The sequence below is a fragment of the Eptatretus burgeri genome, chromosome 10 (genome assembly GCF_056783735.1).
Source record: "Eptatretus burgeri isolate ZD-2024b chromosome 10, Ebu_testis_v1, whole genome shotgun sequence".
Classification (NCBI taxonomy): Eukaryota; Metazoa; Chordata; class Myxini; order Myxiniformes; family Myxinidae; genus Eptatretus; species Eptatretus burgeri.
In genome coordinates this window covers 82930605-82950648 of record NC_140970.1, presented here as the reverse complement: position 1 = coordinate 82950648, position 20044 = coordinate 82930605, and the positions used below count along the sequence as shown (strand labels likewise).

General features: G+C 43.1%; 1 protein-coding gene across 10 annotated transcripts in view; it reads left to right on the top strand.

Moving 5' to 3' along the window:
• LOC147018988 (nischarin-like) overlaps positions 1–20044 on the top strand; it is an 84683-nt gene that overhangs the window by 15292 nt on the left and 49347 nt on the right. For all 10 annotated transcript variants that reach the window (XM_085899134.1, XM_085899132.1, XM_085899131.1 and 7 more), the window contains 6 exons: positions 1409–1457; positions 1702–1862; positions 6554–6649; positions 7106–7201; positions 7669–7836; positions 11254–11322. In XM_085899134.1, the coding sequence (XP_085755260.1) occupies positions 1409–1457; positions 1702–1862; positions 6554–6649; positions 7106–7201; positions 7669–7836; positions 11254–11322 (639 nt within the window). The remainder of the gene's footprint in view (positions 1–1408; positions 1458–1701; positions 1863–6553; positions 6650–7105; positions 7202–7668; positions 7837–11253; positions 11323–20044) is intronic.

The window sequence follows — 20044 nt, the reverse complement described above, 5'->3', positions numbered from 1 at the left end:
GCACACATAATTTATCGCAAACCTGATGCATCCCAATGACGTCATATTCGTTTTTATGACGTCATCATTAAGAGGACGAGGATCTTAGCTCATTCGAGCTTGTTTAAAAGAGTTTCTGTGCAATAAATAGTAAGAGTCCTTGAAATAAAATGACAGTGGCCATTTTGAACTAAAAAAATCTGGTGGCCATCTTAAATCTAAAAGCCAGTGGCTATTTAAAAGTGATAATAAAAAGGACCTCCTTTTCTTTTCTTTTTTTAAATCTGGAGAATAAACTGGAATTTGTTTTTATTTGGCCTAAGTATACATTATGATGCAAAGATGAACTGATTATATTTTAGCATCAAGAGGTCAAAGGTCAGAGGCCATATCAGGTAAAAATGTTTCCTCAATAACTTGTGGATTAAGGTCATGTCAGAAAAAATAATGGGATTAAGGTCAGGGGTCCGATGTCACATTAAAACTCCTGTTAATGTGTTACCATTGGCTATGGCATTTGAACTAAACTCAGTTCATGTACCATGACACATATGTATGGATAAGATAATGAGGTCAAATGGTTTTAGGTCTTGAGGTTTTTGGTCAAAGTTATAATAGGCAAAGGCTTGATGGAGGCTGAGGCATATTGATCGACGTCCTGACGTCTAATTATGTCTCGTTTTATTCTTATATCGCTGACATTTAAATTCTTAAAATATCTAATTTATCTTGTCAAACTTCTTTCTCTCTCCTTTACTCGCATGATCTATCGCCTGCACTTTCTAGATTTCATAACTTAGATTTCATGCCGTTTTTGAGAATGGTGAGGTTAAAGCAATCTTGCTCATTTCTGAGGTCTTCTGAGTGGTACTTTTATTCCTGGATGGCACAGTGGTAGTGTGATTACAGTACCTTTTAGCTGTCTCATTCATTCTATTATTGGCCGTGGCTATGGAGCATCAGGTGGATGGTCTGCAAGCAGGGAGATGCAATCAACGAGTGCACCATATTTTGAATGGATGTTAAGGACCCATCTGCTAGCATTGATTGGTGGAGGTGAAATATCTCACAGTGTCCTTCAACGAAGAGTAGGCGACTTACGGACATCATCCTCAACCGATAATGTGGTGGCATCAGCGGCACGGCCACATTCCCCAGCAGTGATGCAAACCAGTGGACACCATCTGCACAATGATTAATGATGTTACTTAATATAGTTTGAATGAATACATCCGTTTTAGCATTCATGTTAGCATGTAGAATTTCAAGTTTGTTTTGGAATTGTACATCATCTTGCGATTGCTGAAATATCAGAACTAGATCCATTATTGGAGCTGAACGTAGGATCTTATGGAATCGCCCAGCCTCTTAAACTTTTTCTTTCTTCTTTTAACTCCAACTGCGATCTAACATTTTCTTATTATGGCAGGATTTGGTTGGTGTGACAACATATTTGGCAGAGTATCTCTTCAATAAAGGTTAGTAATATGGGTGTTGAGTACAGTTCATTGAATTAATGTTATGCCCTTATCAAAGCCCCAGACTTTGTTCGCACAATGTAAACACATTTTAACATCCTGACCATGCAATGCAGAGTGTGTTGAGAATCCTGATGTAACTTACAGTCCTCAAAATGTAAAATGACTTGTGTTTAAGATGCTAATTGTGTTTGTTTTATATATTTTTGGATCATTGAGCACCTGTGCTGCAAATTGTGTGTAGGAGAGGAAATGCTGGAGAAAGACGAAGAGGTGTCCTTTTCTCCACTGCAGCTCCATGCCATAGCCTGGCATCTCCGCCGTGGACCATTGCCTTATGGGGTCACATCACAGTCTGACCTCGGAAACATCTTAGACTTTGCATGCCGCCTCAAGTATCTTAAGGTCAGGGTCACCACGCTACTGGGAAAATGGCAAATTCAAAATGTGTTTTCCCAGTTGGGAAAATGGATGACAATGGCTCAAATACCGATAGTTGGGAAATTTCCGGGTTTGTTGACAATCGATGTAACAACATCAAAAAGCATTTGTGAGGCTTTCGGAGAGGTCCGGGAATGGTCCATTTTGTTACGATGGATGACGCTTCCGGTCGAAAGGTGCCATTTATTTATTTCCTCACGGTCTTACAATTCAAACTGCTATCGTCGAACAATTTATTTGCAGTGATGACATTACAATTGCATGGTGAGTTGGTGTTTGAAATATAATTTTCATTAAATTTCATCCAGTCTCTTCAATTCATGTTTAAATGTCTATTAATTTGTAGTCAGTATTATGTGCAAAGTGCAGGTCCTCTTGACAAAAAAAAACTCCATGTCCCCCAACATCTCATATTCCTTTATTAGTGTAAATAAATTATTCTTACTCCCAAGTTTAAGTGCATGTCCTTCTTCTCTGCGTGCATCACCAGGTCGGCAGTTTAGACATCGCCTCCTTTAAACATTTGGCTCATCCTCAAGGTCTCCGTACCTTGGTGGACAGGTTGGCATTAGTTTACTGCTGTTGCAACTATATATTTTATGTGCCACATAATCGTGTTATCGTGGTTGCAATGGCATACGGGATTATTGGCGGGTCCGCCATGTTCAGGATTGTCACGTGGGTGTGATGAGGAATGACTGTGGATTGGGGGGGGGGGTTGTTAAGAATGCGAATCATTTCCCATTATCATATCTTACCCTGTGGTCTCGAGGTCTCGGGTGTGTATACCGACCAAGTTTTGACATTATGTTGGAAGATATGTACAGTATTGATTTGATGTTTCGATGAGAATAATTTTTGTCTAAATTTGGTAAACTTCCATTTTGTCTAAATTTGGTAAATGTGAAAAAGTAGAGCAGCTACAGAGTTTTTAACCATTTGTCGAAAGCCAACACGCTAAGAAGAGCAGCAAAAGACAAACGTCGATTGTTTGGAGAAGTGGTTAATGAGTTGGAAGGAAAACCCAACTCTTGGCCAACATTTGAAGATATGGAGATGAAAAAACTGTATAAAACTGTAAATGGACTACAGACTGTAAATTAAGTTAGAAGCATATTTTGTTTTGGATCCAGCCACTCTGACTACTTAAATTATGAATATTGAATTTATGGAAGTTGTGGATTTCAATACAGCCACAATGCCTTTGGGGTTTCATAAGGAAACAGGAACTGGATGTTGAAATTCTCTTTTTATCTCAATTATGACTGTTGTCACAATAAGTCTTATCAGCTTGGAAAACTAATGGGAATAACTTATTCACTGTATTTTCTGCAGAAAAATGTAACCTTGAAAAATGTAATTTTTATCTTGGAAAAAAAAAACCCCGGGAATTCTTTCATAAGTGGGGACCGGACCGTGTAACGTGCGTCTTTTGTCTTTGCCCATCAAAATGTCAAACCATTCTGCCTCGGTGGCTTTTCTTTTGTCTCAGCACATTAAATTTAATTTGTTTGAAAACTTTATGAGTTATACTGCCATTGATATATTTATTTTATTACTTTCATTGTTTGGTTTGTGCAAAGGGCTAAGTATTTCAATTTCCACTCATTTCAAAATGATAACAGTTTTGAACTGATATGCAAAACATGCTGTGGGTGGCAGAGTTTGTGTTTTGTGGATATTAAGAGTGCAAGTGCATGAAGGGAATGAAAACAAATGTATTCCCTTTTCACGCCACAAAAATACGCACCGGTTTTGAGAACGTTGCTGTGTTTCAGCAATTGCAGCCAGACCGGAAGGCTGAAACAAAAACACCCATTGCTTGTCACCATTACATGTCCATGAGTTCTCTGTTTTTCCAAAGTGTAGCCTTATGAGTGTGCTGGGAAGTTGTTGTGTGTGTGTGTGTGTGTGTGTGTGTGTGTGTGTGTGTGTGTGTGTGTGTGTGTGTGTGTGTGTGTGTGTGTGTGTGTGTGTGTGTGTGTGTGTGTGTGTGTGTGTGTGTGTGTGTGTGTGTGTGTGAGATTGTTGTTTGTTGTGTGTGTGTCCCCTCCTCCACAAGCACTAAACCCTGTGAAAAATAGATGTTCATTTTTGTGAGTATGAATTGATCTTTTGCACCATTTAGTTGTAATAAAAGAAGAAACGCATTTCAAGTTGTACAGTATTTGGAGGTTTGGACACGTCTCTCAACTCCATTCATGAACAGCTGTACACGATTACTCGTTTGTTTTTAGTACTTTTTATGCTTGCTCTTTTTTGGTGTCACAAAATGGCAAAAACCTACGTTTCTTTTTTGATTTATGCAAGATAAATTGATTGTGTCAAGAAGATTGATGTTTTATGCTGTAGCAAAAATTAACCCGAGAGTATACCATGGCAATGATGGGCCAGTTGGCCTCATTTCCTTTTTTGAGGTGAGTTTCTTGATTTTCAGACATAGAATCACACGTACAGGGAATTTCCTTTATGTGGGTGGGGGGGGGGCTTGTGTAGCCGGGTAGAGGATTGTACCCATGACCTGACCGTAGGTTCCCCCCAGCACTTTTGCAAAATTTGGTGATTGGCCCAGCCGTTGTCTTTTTTTATACGCCCGATATGTGTATGTGTATGTATATGTATGTGTATATATATATATATATATATATATATATATATATATATATATATATATATATATATATATGGGCGTATTATGTGATACCGGTCGTCCGTCTATCTGTCTGTTGGGTAGTCGATGTAGTTGAAAAAAAAAAAAAAATTCAAATTTTTTTTTTTTGAGATTTGTTCTACCCTTATTATCAGTATTTAAAATGGCGATTTCAGTTAATACAATGGCTATTTCGATGAAACTTGGTTGGTAGGTTCATACCATGACCGAGTTGTCTGCAAATGAGAACCGTTGCTTTGGGCACCACCGTTGCCTATCAACGGGACTTTGAAATTTTTGAAAAATCATAAAAAAATTATTTTTTCGAAAATCAAAAATCGGGCCATGAGCGACTGTGGGCAGTACATTCAGCCATATTGTCCAAAAATTTCCAGCCGGATCCTATGAAAACTGTCGGAGAAGATAGACTTTGAATGAACCCTGGTCGAAAACAATAAAAAAAACGAAGTTTGTTATATCTCAGAGACTATGAGTCAGATATACATGAAACTGGTATGGTAGGTTCATGGTATGTCCTAGTTATGTGTGAGAAAGAACCGTTGCTATGGACCCCTCCGTTGCCTAGCAACGGCCGAAAAACCTCCAAAAGTGGGGGTATTTTAACGAAAAAACAATCTGCAGCATTAACCCTTGAAGCTAGAATCATGCATTTTCTTGTGCTTAATCCTTAGGTCATTCCCCATCAAACGGGCCCATCTCGTCAGGTTATATTGGGTAGTCGACTACCCATGTCCGCCTACCGGCTTGTGTCTGTCTGTCTGTCTGTCCATCCATCCATCCGTTCCTGTCCGCACTCTAACTCCCAAAGATTTCAACTTTCACGTTTCATATTTGGTACATAGGAACAGACTGTGGAGACGGTGTGTCGCGGCATAAGTTCCTCATCTAAAGTGGTTGCCATTTTCCATGTAGTAGCACAATTCTCTATATACCTTCTTGTTCGGGCGTATATTTTAAAATTATTATTCGAGAGTTTTCAGACGTACGTACATACACAGAGGGAATTTCTTCTTTTTTGGGGGGGGGGGGGGGGACAGGAATGTTGTGAACATTGTTCTTAACAAACAAGTATAGGAATTTTGTTAACAATGGGAAAAAGGGGGAAGAGATTATGAATTTAACATTCTGCCGTTATTCACTTCGAACATTGTTCTTAACGAATGGAAACGTGAACAGGAACAATGCAGGCATGTTTTAATCATTCAGGTATTCACCTTCGTGCTGTTGTTGTTTTAGGCTCTCCTTTGTGCTGAATTCAATTCACATGTTTAATGTTAATGTCAAAATGATGTGAAGCACCCTTTTTGAATTGAATTTCCAGTGGATTTAAAATTTTCATGTTTCACGTGGGCAAAGAAAAGAGTGAAATGAAATGAATTGGGTCAAATGGCCGCCTTCTGAGCCAAAGTCCCTTATGTATTCTTGTGTAACGTTTTTAAGAATGTGAAGAAAGCGGGGAAGGGAGGATCGAGAGTTGGTGGTGGGGAGGGGTGGGGCAGAGTTGGAAGAGAGAGGTTGAGGTGCTGGGAAGAGGGTGGTGGTTGAGGACTTGAAGAATAATGAGAGAGGGAAGGACAAAGATGGGGTGGGACAGAGAGAGGGATAGAGGACTTGGGGTTGGGAGAAGCGCTTGGACTTGGGTTTTTGTGGGGGGTGGGGGAAGTTCAAGACTTGAAGAAATGGTAAAGGGATGACAGAGTTGGGGTGGGGGCAGAGAGTTAGAGAGGAGGGTTGAGGCTTTGGGATGGAGGGGGTTGATGACTTTGGGTGGGGAGGGGTTTGGTGCCTGTGGGGGTGGCTGGAGGATTTGGCATTGCGAGCGGGGGCGGACTTGGCGGTGCGTGCTCGGGGGGGATTGATTGAGGATTTGGGGTTGGGTGAGGATTTGAAGGAATTTCCGTGAGCCCTTGTTCGCATATAATATTTCTTATACTTTCTGCAATTTAAGAGTTGTTCTTGAATCTTGGGGCATTCCTTGGTTTAGGTGGAAGGAACATTAGGAACATTGGGGAGCAGCAACATTGAGGATTGCAGACTGCCCTTTGACCTCTCTATTTTTAAAGCTCTTCAACAGCTCAAGGTGAGTTGATTTTAAAAGTTTGGAAAGAGCAGTTCCAATTGGCCTCTTCCTGCTGTACGTAATGGAACGTTACCTTTTAAGTTTGTCTCACATTGAAATGCACTTCCATAAAACATACGATCATTAGCAATGTCAAAAAAGGTTAATTTGCACCAAAGTTGCACACAAACTGTTTAACTCACACAAACTGTTTAACTCTATGTTTAAAGAAGCACATTACTCTGTCATGGACTTCTTAAACATCGTGATGGTGCATTTTATTTCTGAGTTTGTGTAAAACGTTACTGTACAACCTCCTTGTGATGAACCCTTGACAGGTTAAAAAAAAAAAAGTACTGTACATTATATTGAATTGTCTTGCTCATTATCCTCAACATTCCTGATATGTCAAAATTATGTTTATTTTTCACCACTATTTATCATACAGTACCTTGCACCCATCATGTTTCTGGGCAGGTGAGCGACTGTGACATTGCTGGGATATCTGGCTTGGAGATGTGCAAAGGCACACTTACCTCTGTCAGCATGCACCACTGCACCTCCACGATACAGGTGGAGCAGCACAATATTTCCACTTCAAATGCTTGGTGTGCTGATTGCTTAATTGCATCTACAGCACATTGGCTTGCTTTCGCAAACTTTTAATTGTGAACATTTCAAAGTTTTTCTTTCATTTTCATGCACGTATAAGCAAATGTAGCTGACATTGAGCTTTTGAATTGCACACACTGACCACAGGAAAGAAGCTGTTATAAACGTATTGCTGTGCAGGTGTATGTAATGTGTATTTCATGAGATAGAAATAGCTAATAGACAGTAGTATCCTGTGTCGGAGTGGTGACCCGTCCAGGACTGTGCTCCTTAGCCAAATGGGACTGCCTCGGCATCCCTACGCGCCTCACGGCGTGAAAGGAATGGCTATTGTTTTGTTTTTTACTCGACAATGGTAAGGACAATCTAATCTGTTCACCAGGACCATCATGCATTGGAATAACATAGCACTGATTCTGCATTTCTAGGATGTACTTTTTCGAGAGGTCGCGGTGCTGGGAGACTGGGAGGTTCAAGGAACGGCCGTTAATCCTGAGGACAAGCGGCCAGGTCCTGCAGCTCGTGTCCCACCTTGGTCAGAGCTCACAATGCTAGATCTCAGTGACAACAGCATCTCGTATATTGACACTACGCTAGTAAGTCTTCAGCAGAAGATGCTTGTGGCATAATCATACAACTCATTTATTTGTGATCAATGATAGAAATCTTATCAATGATCTCTAATTATTTTATGATCGCATTGTTATTGTGTGTCATGATCAATTGTACCATACAGCTGGGACATCTAGACCAACACATTTGCTTCTTCAGTGGTCCATTTATGAGACTGTGAACTGCTCCTCGTATCCCCTCTTTCGCCCCGAACACAATCTACACGAAGCTCGAGTACAGATGATGCCTCTGCCCCTGGCATTCCAAAAACCGGGTTGGAATGTTGCCATAAATGGCTGTTTGTGTTCTGTGCACTAACAGCAGGCACTCGCGTGCACAATGAGATTCCAGCCGCGAGTCGTTGACCCATTGTGTGTCGGTTAAAAATACTGACCCACTCACTCGCCCCTCTGCACGGCGCCATTGATATCTCGCTCAAAGGCCTGTGGCACCAAATTAGGTGTCACACATTGTGTTAGGTTCGTGTTTTGGAAAGTTGGTTGTCCATTCAAGAAGCTGTCGTGTGAGTATGGATTGGACATTTTGAGAAAGCCAAATGGTCTCAGACCTGAAAAATTATCCTCTGGGTTATCATGTGACATAAGTTTTGCAAGCAAAGTATCATCATGAAAAAGAAGACAATGATTTCTGTAACCAACCCAACTCTAAGACATAAAAAACAATAATTTATCCAATCTCATCACAGTGATTTTTTTTTTTTTTTTTTTTTTTTTTTTTTTTTTTCAAATTCACATTCTGAAAGTTTTTGTTTTGCAAGTTTTTAATCTTATTCTAGGCTCTTTAATGTGGTGTTCTCCTTGCATTTTTAAGGGAAGGGAAATTGGGGGTTGCTGATTGGAATAGTCACTAAATTGGTAAAGAGATGAGAACAAAATCAAAATTGGTCACTTGATGATCTTTAATGTTATAATTGTGAAAAGCATCAGTTATGTTGTACATTCCAGTGTGTCTAAAAGTTGAAACACTTATAAGTCTGTACTTGGCAAATTTTGCATCAGTTGAGTGCTTGATGCATTGAAAGCCTTTTCAGGTAAGCTATTAATGTGAAGACTACTCTCCTACCTTTATCCACTTTTGCTTTTACATCACCGACTCCATCATTGATCGACGTATTTTGGCATCAAATGCATATGATTAGATAGATAATTGCACGGATGTCAATGTAAGTTTTCAAACGTTGAATTGGTAAGTCGTGGACGTAGGTACTGTGGGTGGTTTGGTGCTTATAATTAATTGCATGTTTGTTTGGTTTTCCTGAAGAAAGCAAGGCAACAGGGGTTGGGTAGGCAAGACACTGACATTCGGGCAGCAGGGCAAGCAGGATGATGAACGAACAGGAAAGAAGTGGACGAATCATGGCAACAGGCTCAAACATGGTCTACAAGGGTGTGAGACCCAGATCAGGACACATGAATCCAGTCCAGAAATGCACGTGAAGTCACTCAAGAAGACACACAAATACATTCTCTGGGATTATGAAGCAGAAGATGGTGCAGTTTTTAACGTACCGTCACGGCAGATGAAATGGTAGTTCAGCATTACAAACCCAAAATAAGTGGGCATCAATTCAATGGAAACACTTATTGATGCCAACACTATTCTAGCACAAGAAGGGTGTTCTTGTCACTCGCTTTAATGTGTATCACGAAATAGTAACAAAAGCAACATGCTCCACACTTTTGTGAACAAATATTAAGCCAGAAATATGCATGAACATCACAGGGAACTTGCCACTAGTATCATTCTGCAACTTCTTCTTCTTTAAAGGCCACAATGATTCCCACATTCATGTAGGGTCGGCTGGGGAAAACTTGTCCCAAGTCTATCACGAACTGGCTGCCCAGGCCTGACGTTCGAATAAGGTTAGGACAGGAATCTATCTACTCTTTGCGAAGGACACCGTGGGATCTTTAACGTCCATCAACTAATGTCAGCAGACGAGATTTCCGTTTTACGCCCATCCGATGGATGGCCCACATATTCATTAATCGCCTTCCCTGTGAAACACTGCAATGACAGGTTATAGCTGGGCCGAGATTCAAAACCAGGCTAAACAGCTGAGAGGGAAGTGTGCATACAGGCCATCCGGCCAGCCTGAGTATAGTTCGGCAACTTAACGACACAAACTCAAACATTGTGAGGGCAACAGTACAGTGCATTGATGAGCTTGGTCTTGATCCGTTACCCCACCCACCTGACAGTGTGGATCTTGCACCATCGGATTTTATGTCTGTTTGACCCGATGAAGGAAGCTCCAAGGTTCCAATTTCAGTGAGCACCACGACGTCCAAATAAGCGGTGTGACCAACCAACATCATTTGTTATAATGGCATCCATAACCTTGTGGAGCAGTGGCCTAATTGTGAGGATGTGCAAGAGAGAGGATGGGCCTTACCTTTCCTCTCTTTTTGCTCCGATTAAGGGCAGGCCCGAAACGTAAGTCTTCTCTTTTATTCACGGTGGATCAATTACCATTTAAGGTATTTTATTTCCCATTTGTTTGAACCAGAAGAGGCAATGATTGTCAGTGCAAATTAATTACAGTGGACAGTTTGAGTATTAAATTGGTCCAGTACTGCATTACGGTAGTACCATTGCTATTTGTAGTGGGCCTTTGTTACAGACTTTGGTATCAAAATTTCACTTTGTAATTTGACCACAGTAATGCTTTTTTTCAATTTTTAAATGCTCTCATTTGAAAAATGAGGCTGGCAGTGGTTGATTAGATGAACTCGCTGTAATTGTTCATTTAGAAATTGCTGAGGGGCAAAATTGATCCCAGAAGCAAGGCCTACCATGTGGTTCACACTCTGTGTGATTGAGCAGGTCTTCACATTCCTACAGTTCAATCAACCATCGTGCACGGGACCACTGTTCTGTACAAACAGGTTGATGGGATGCACGTCCTGGGACACGGAACAGGGAAAACGATGATTAGTGAATGTTGCCTATTTGTCTTCTTCCTTCCTTTTTTGGGGAGCCATCTTGTTCGTTCAGTCTTTGAATGCCGTAGAGTGATTTAGTATGATTGGCTGCGGCGTACTTCGATCCATTGTTTTAGCAGGCCTTCCAGTATTTGTTTAAATTGAGTTTTATTTTGTGATTAGCATTAGTTCTGCATCACCTACGGGGACGTTGGGGGAAACAAAGGACAAAAAAAAAAATAATAAAGTCAGTTCACTCGTATGCGAAACTGCAATGATAACAAAATACTGAAACATTCTTCAGGCATGACTTTGATATTTCTGCCCATGGACCTGCAATTAGGATGAACCTGATCGTATGGTATCGCTCTTTGAGAATTATGTGTCATTTTATCACAGTTTTATCTCACGACTTGCTCAAATTTTCAAATAACTTGTCTCCGGTTTGCCTCACAGAAGTTAACTCCAAAACTTCAGCACTTGGACCTGAGAAACAACAACATCAAAAGCATCGAGAACCTCCAGGTGAGGATTTCTTCTGGAACGGAATGATTGTCTGAAATGCAGTGTCGTCATCTTTGTTGAGTGAACGAGTGAGATGAGACTGGGAGGGAATGGCAGTTCATTCCATCTCTTGCATCTCGTGAATATATCATAGGTCGCACTCTTATGTGCTTAGCCTTTTTGCTATTTGAATGAAAGTGGTCATACAAATCAAGTTGGAGTTCCAACATGAGTTGCAAGTCTCCTGATATGGGAGAGATCTCCCAATTTCCCCCATCCATCCCCATAAATCTGCAAACATGATCTCATGACGTACAAAAAAAACTTCTGCTGACTGACAGCTTGTCCCCATTAAAAACAATAACTTTTGTGTCCAGCAGTTAGTATGATATGCTGGAATAACTTATTTTAGCATTCCAATACCGTTGCGCAGTTTGACTGATGCAATTTATAAAAAGCGATTTAATTAGCCCGCTTGACTGTGAATGACTAACACATTACAAGAATATCGAACAATCTCAATGATGTTTTCCAAGCTTTGTAATTCTGAGAAAATTGCACTGAGAGTCACTGACAAAAGAAATAGAAAAAGTATCAAAACAGAGAGAGCCACACCAAATTGTTGCAATGAGTGATCATTTATTTATTGTAAACATATATAAGGTGGAATGTAGGTTTTTTTAAATACCTTCCCCTTCCTTATGCTCCATACATGCCATTTCCTTCCATTCTATCACCCCACCACACCCCCCCCTTCACTCCCAACTACCTTACTAAATTTTTTTTTTTTCAAAATCTCCCCTCATTCTCACACTTTTCTACCCTCCTTTCTTTCTTTAATCTCCCTTCCTTTTACTTTTCCATTATGTTAAGTTTTCTCAATTAGCCCCCTACCCCTTCCAAGTCCATGATAAATGTATAGTCCCTTTTAAAACGATTGAGGAAACTTTATTAAGGCAAAGGCTACAAGCACAAGCACTGAGCTTGTGGCCATGTGACTTGCCAGAGCACTCTGGGTGCTGGCAATGCCATCTTTATGAGGCCATTTTTCTCTCTGCATTCAGTGGGGGGATTAAGAGATTGCCTTCGGTTGGCATTCCCATGTATGCCAACATATGTGGTCTGTCCGTGCTCTATCCTTTAAATGCTGAGCATTAAGTAAGGAAACAGCACGATTCTTTAAAAAAAAATATTGTATTAGGTATTTGGTGTGATTGGGCCACAGTCAGGTTTGAATCACTCACCTTCCAGACTCGGAGGTCTAACTATTATGCCTCTTCGTCTTCTTTTTTTTTTGGGGGGGGGGGAATCAAAATCTCAGTCCATGCTTTCACTTTTCCATCCACCATCATTTAAATTGTGGGTTTTGTCATGTTGTTATGCCCATGCATTCTATGAATGCACTCGATGGACTGCAAAAAAGCTTATTTGGGGAGCATTTGTTTTGTGTTAACATAGGATAACACAGAGGGCATCTGGCCCAGGCTTTGAAAATTCTTCAACTTGTGTTGACATGCTGGTGAGAGTCGAGATGGTAATGCTTGCATTTAATGTTAATATGACAGTAGATGAGGTACTTGAGGCCTTCAAATCATCCGTCATACCTCACCCACCACTCACACATACATCCACCCCCCCCCCCACCATATCATCATCATCATCATCATACACCATGCTCTACACAGAGCATCAGTGCTGCCAAAGCAGTTTCTTGAGGAGGGGTTACAGTCCTGAACTGATCGCCAGGATACTTGACTGAGTGTGTAGGAATTTGTTCGTGGTGCTGGGGATAGCTCACCTACTCTTCAGGAATTACACCATGGGATATTTGACGTCCACCAGCTAATGCTGTTTGACATTCATCCTAGGAACGGAACACACATTGATGAATCGTCCTGCATGCGAAACACGGGGATGACAGTTTATAGCCTTGTTTCCATATATGAACTCGGGCTAGACAGCTCATAGGCGAGTGTGCATACCTATAACAAGGAAATTATGCGCAGGAGGAGGCCATTCGGCCCATCATGCCCATGCCACACCAATACCCCTTCCCTTCGTGTGCAGCTTTTCGGCTGCTACACTGGTACTCATTTCGCTGACCTCGGAAGGGTGGGATGACAGCCTGAGTCAACCTCCTGGTGTTAATTCAGCGGCCAACGGGGATTGAACTCCGGACCCTAGGATCCCAAGCCACCACCCTAACCGCGAAGCCAACAGCAGGTTAAATACTCCAGCGTCTCGTCCATAGCAAGCCCATCTCCCCACTAAACCTATTACCACACGTGTGTGTGTGTGTGTATATATATATATATATATATATATATCGATTCAAAATCTACTTCTTCTTTCGGCTGCTCCCGTTAGGGGTCGCCACAGCGGATCATCCGTATGATCCGCATAGTGATTTGGCACATGTTTTACGCCGGATGCCCTTCCTGATGCAACCCTGGTCGCCTCTTATGACACAGGGATATGGTACACCTATTTTAACCGGGGCATACACCGGCCCAGTACACTGGTACTCATTTCGCCGACCTCGGAAGGATGGCAGGCTGAGTCAACCCCCTGGTGTATTAATTCAGTGGCCCAACGGGGCTTGAACTCAGGACCTTTTGGATCCCAAACCGCTGCCCTAACCACTGCGCCAACACCAGGATATATACGGTATCAAAATAACTTTATATATTCAATTCTTGGACTATTGTGCTTATGTCGTTTGTATAATTTTTTGAACCCCCCCCCAACCCCATTCTCATATTTATATAATCTGATATTCTACACTATGTCAATGTAAGATTCACGATGACGATTGACATTTAACTAACAGCACACTGTCATCTTGAGTAATTAATTGTTGGCTGCGGTGGTTGTAAAATGAGGCCGTCAACACAATTACTCTTTATACAAGGGTGATTAGTGGGATGAGAGTTGAGAAAAATACAGTTGAGACGAGGTGAGAGAGAGGAAGAAGGGCAATGAAAATGGAAAGGAGTGTGGGAGGATGTGCAAGTTCAAGAATAAGAGGAGGTGGATTCAAGTTTGATCATTTTTCCCTACTATACATAATACGCACCAAATAATACGTTTCTAGACAATTATCTTGTAATAGATGAGATGGGTTTTAATAGGAAGCCTCAGAAAGCATTACATTTTCCCGTTAGACCCGGCACTTTTTTTTTTTTCAATCTCACCATTCGAGCTCAAACCATCATTTGCATTCTTCAATTTGATACTCAAGTATCAACGCTGATAGAATAAAGTAATGATGATTGTACTTGTTATTATTTGAAGTAGACCCATTAAAATCCATCATTTCGAACTCAAAATGGTGTGATGAAGCAGAAGTTTCAGCTTTGAAATCCAAAGGCTTGTACGCTTGTGCTTATGGGAATGATACTAACCTGCAGACTGCACTTCCACAAATTGCCCCTGCATTTCCCACAGGCTAGCCTTGTGGCTGTGCCTGTCTGACCAAATACCCTGAACAGGTGTTGCTGTGAAAATTGTGCCATGGGAGTTATTAAAACAACAGTGGCAACGTAAGCCCTGCGAGCCACAGTTGCCAAATTTGGTGCACTGACCTATGCCAAGGTCGCCAATGCAGCCACCACCCCCACTGGCAGCACTTTGCGCAGCTGCCGTCGGCACTAGGCCAGGCAGGAACATTAGTTATGAACAGGATGTCTCTACTGGAAGGATAATTTATAACAACAAAAGGAATTATCACGATTCTTAAATAAGCCATGCATAATTGCCTTCACTGAAAGGTTAAGCTTTGTAGGTGGTTGATTCAAAAACCTTATAATGGTCTTTCATTTTGGGGTTTAGGCGTTGTCTGAGCATTATTTTGATTAATAAATGCCATCACGCCTTTTAATGATAACTTAATCGGTGCTCGTGTTGGTGAGGCCTGCATGATCTGAAAAATGCTGCTGTGCGTGTAGTGTGCTTTCTTCCTTTCCCTTCCAAAGCATGTCTTCTCTCTGCTCCTCCACCTCTGACTCACTCCCACTCAAACCCCTCCCTCCCCATGGGATGTCCACATCTTCCATTGCATTTTCTGCTTCCCTGGGCTCCCTTGTCTCACTGCTGACTGATGAACTTGTAGACAAGGCTAGGTGGTTTTCTCGCACACTTCTCACAGCAGACACCATCTGTGACACGAGAAATTATTCCTTATGCAGTGCCCATCCTGCCCAGCCTCTCCTGTCTGATTCTACAGAGAACAAATAGATGGGGCAGTAATCTAGCTATCTCTGAATCGGACAATACCCAACCCCTCGCAGGCAAAATTAATGACTCCTTACCTTAAACAAACCTTAATACAAGTAAGAGTTCGACAGATACACAAATGTGCTTTCTCTGAACAATTTATTTAGATTCAGGCCTCAGACACGTGGTGTCAGACTCATGGTGTCTAACTTACTCCCTCCCCATAAATGTAAAACAACCCTCTTCTCTGTGTCGGAGTGGCGACCCGCCCAGGATTGTGTGCATTAGCCAAGGAGACTGCTTAGGCAGCACCAACGCTCTGCACAGAGGATGGTCCCAATGGATGGATGGATGGAACCCTCTGCTGGACCTTTGGCTCCTGACAAGGTCACCCAAGGCCTGGCCTTAATGCTCGCATCATCCATTGTCAAATTAACTCGAATTTAATAGAGGCTGCAGAAGACGAAGCTGTCACTAATCTGCAATGAAACCAATTAAATTCAAAATGCACTTTCAAATGTGAAAAATAATGCTGTAAATCCACTCCCTCCTGGGTTTCATTTCATTCAGATGAGGAGAGCAATGATCCTGGGGCAGTGAGAAAATAATAGACACAAAACACAGGACCATAACAACTATAATCACCAAATATCCCATCGTGCCAAAGTGTATGTCATCTGCTCTGGTTCAAGTCAGCGGAGCCCATGCCCAATGTCAACCTACCTACCATCAATTGCACGACCCCATTCCCTTCACAGCACGGATATAGGTGCACTTGCCTGAGCAGTATCTTTGACATTGTTCTTGGAATGAAAATGCGACATTTTCTTTTATTTTCTTGCAAGCCCATGGCATTATCTTTTACTTCATGTGTGGTCACTTAAAAATGCAGCCAAGATATCTGAACAAATGAGGTTATATGGGGTGTGACATTCTGTGGTACCTGCAAAGTAAAAACAAGTGTCCCAAATATAGGGAAATCCCAAGCCCACCATTCTTTCCACCTCCCAGCACTCACACAGCTTCATTGCTGTGTCTGTGGTACCTGCTGGAGAGGGGGTGGGGGGGGGTCACCAAAATGACCTTCCACATGGTCACCAAGATCCTTCAGCTGACCAAACCTGACCCCTTTCCCTGGGAATTCCACTTCCAGGCTCTGCTGGAACAAGAGGAGGCGAAGCATGGTGACTGAGGGATTGAACCACCTGTGGACATGCACAAACTTCCCCATCCACAAACCTTACAATGCCATATTCTCTTGTCATCTGCCAATCATTACCTAAACCTTCCTTACAAGTTCGGTTCCTTTTTATTCCACGGCCTGCACACACACAATCGAAACCAAATGACATGTTATTCATTTATTTGCATTCTCTTGCACGATTTTAAAACCTTTTAAAAAATCTTCCCACTCTGTGCAACTTGCTGGCACCTTTTGCCACCCCCCAGTCCATCTCCCATACAAATTTCCCAATTCACCTGCAATCGGTTCACAAAGGTTTGGTGAGTCGTGACGGTCTGAAAGAGTCTTCAATTTTATTTTATATTTTGCTCAACATCCTTGTATATATTCACCTGGGAGCTTGTCCATTCATAGGAGTGCATGTTGTACAGTTAGTCTTTCCCCTGACCCTGCCAATCTATCCCAAAGCCCCTCGACCCATGATAATGACATCAGATCATGGTAGGTTCTCTGTGGAAGGATATGCGGGCCCATTTGAATGAAAAAAAACCATCCATTACCTGTCAGTGCACCACTCCAGGGAGAGATGAGCTCCAGGCACACACCTTTCTTCCTCTGGTGTCAGTAAAGCCAAATCAGGTCCTCAGGGAGAAACTTCTGGCTTTATGCCTGAACATCATACATCAATTCCATGTGTGAGGAGGCCAAACCAATTTTTCACCCTCAAAAGCTCCTGGGCCTTGTCCATTCTTTCTTTCAGTTTGGTAACGTAACTTTCCACTGATGCTCCCAGTTGGTCCTCAGTTGTTAGTCCCAACCATCAGTCCATGGGTCCCCGCATTTCTCGACAAAAGCTCATCAAAGCAGGTCATATTGAACTGGGTGGTCAAATTTCTGGTTTCCTGAACTTCAAAGAGAAGCTGTCAGCTTGACTGCCCAGGCGGTTCCACGTTCAGGTCACTGTAGACCTTGGGGCGGTCACCTTTGAAATGCAGCCTGGCAAAGCCTCTCCATGTGGCCCTTCCTTCCACACTTGTAGCAAGTGCCCAGGAAGGGCCACCTTGAATGATAGAGGAATGTGCCACTCTGAGAATGTGCCTCAGGTTGTCTACCTAACGACCACATCCCCTTTATCAAATTTGCCAATTGCTGCTTTATGCCTCTTAGCATTTGGTAAATTCCCTTTTCTCCTGGCTGGGCTTCTCCTCGAAGAGCTTCCACCTAGCGGACCTATAACACCTGTGCACTAATTGCCATGCCTGGACTTTTGCCAAATGCTCAGCTTGGTGGTACATTTGGCAGCCTTTTTATATACAAAGTCAAGGCTCATGGCAGAGCTTGAACACAGAACTGATCAGAACGCAACAGACCAAAAGGAACAGCAGAAAGAAAAGGGGGTGCCAAAAGCAGGACCGAGGGACAAAATATATGGACGTACAAACGAGGGATGTGGAGGAGAATGCAGGGGGTGAACAAGATGAATACAGGAGCAAACTCTCGGGAAGGAAAACTGGAAATTTTAAGGGTAACGGTTTAACGGGGGTGGAAAAGATCAAAGTTTTTGGATTGGCGATTATCTGAGATGGTGGGAAAACAGCTGTCTTGTCTTGGATGGAAGACCTGGATGGAAGGTCAGGTCAGGTATGGGAGCATGTGCCAGAACAGCACGTCGCTGCGTCCACTTTCCGCCGGTACTCCAGGGGCCTCCGTCTGGCTATCCCCCAGTCAGATGCCAGGCCCATCCCCATCTCCTTGAGATGATGGTCAACCTGTTGCAACCATGAGGCACGTGGTCGACCCACTGGCCTCCTCCACTCATGAGACTCCCTCGCTGAGAGAATCTGGTGAGCAGGATCAGAGTCAGGAAAACGAGCCACATGTCCATACAGCCGCAACTGACGCTCACGGACTATGCAGGTAACAAATCTCATCCGAGTCTCTCTCAGCAACCGCTCGTTGGACACAAAATCCGACCAGCGATAGCCAAGGATTCTCCGAAGAGACCTGGTACCAAAGGAATTAAGTCTCCGTCTCAGATCCTTGGTCAGAGTCCAAGTCTCGCACCCATAGAGCAAGACTGGAAGTACCAAGGACCTGAAGACTCGGACTTTCGTCCTCCCGCACAGGTACCGGCAGCGCCACACCCCATGATCCAGTGAATCCATGACTCCCCAGGCCCGACCCAGACGTCTATTGACCTCTGACTCGCAGCCAGCAGAGACATGAATATCACTGCCAAGGTAAGTGAATCTCTCCACGACCTCAACATCCTCACCACAAACAGACACAGACAGGACAGCAGCATCCAAGATGTCACCGAAAGCCTGGATCTTAGTTTTGACCCAAGAAACCTGTAATCCCAACGGCTCCGACTCCTCATTCAGCACCTCGAGGGCCCCCAAGAGGATGTCTAAAGTCTCCGCAAAGATGACTGCATCATCTGCAAAGTCAAGGTCCGAGATCTTGACATTCCCAAATGACGCACCGCAACTTGATCTCTCCGACATCCTCCCTAGAATCCAGTCCATACAAGTGCTGAAGAGTGTGGGGGCAAATACACATCCCTGACGAACTCCAGTAACAACTGGAAATAAGTCAGAGGTGGTACCACCACACTTCACAGCACTCTCAGTACCAGAGTAGAGTTCAGACATCAGATCGATCAGTTTTGGTGGCACCCCACGAAGACCAAGAATCCTCCAGAGGACATCCCGATTCACTAATCGAACGCTTTACAGAGATCAACATAGGCTGCAAGCAGCCCCTGCCGAAACTCTCGTCTGCGTTCGGTGAGGACACGAAGTGCAAGGATACGGTCAATCGTTGACCTCTTTGGTGTAAAGCCTGACTGCTCTGGACGCTGGTGCTCAAGCAGATGGTGGCGAACCCTATCGAGAATTATCCGAGCAAAGACCTTGCCCGGCACTGAGAGCAGCGTCACCCTCGGTAGTTGTTGCAGTCTTGGCGATCACCCTTCCCTTTCCAGAGAGGGACAACAAGGCCCCTCTTCCAGTCAGTTGGGATGATGCCTGTGTTCCAGGCAGAGCACAAAACTGCATGCAACGACACGAGTGCAGCATTTCCACCAGCCTTGAGAAGTTCGGCATGGATGCCACAGATCCCTGGAGCTTTGCCCCGTTTCAACTGGTTCACCGCAGCCAGTGTTTCCACAAGCGTAGGTGGACCACAGTTGATTCGAGGGTCAGCAACAGGGATTGTAACACCTTTGACGTCCAACTCGACAGTTGGGGGATCAGCCTGGTACAACCGCTCAAAGTAACCGGCCCAGCGGGCCTTCACTTCAGACTCCTCTGTCAAGAGCCTACCACTCTCTGCTCGAACTGT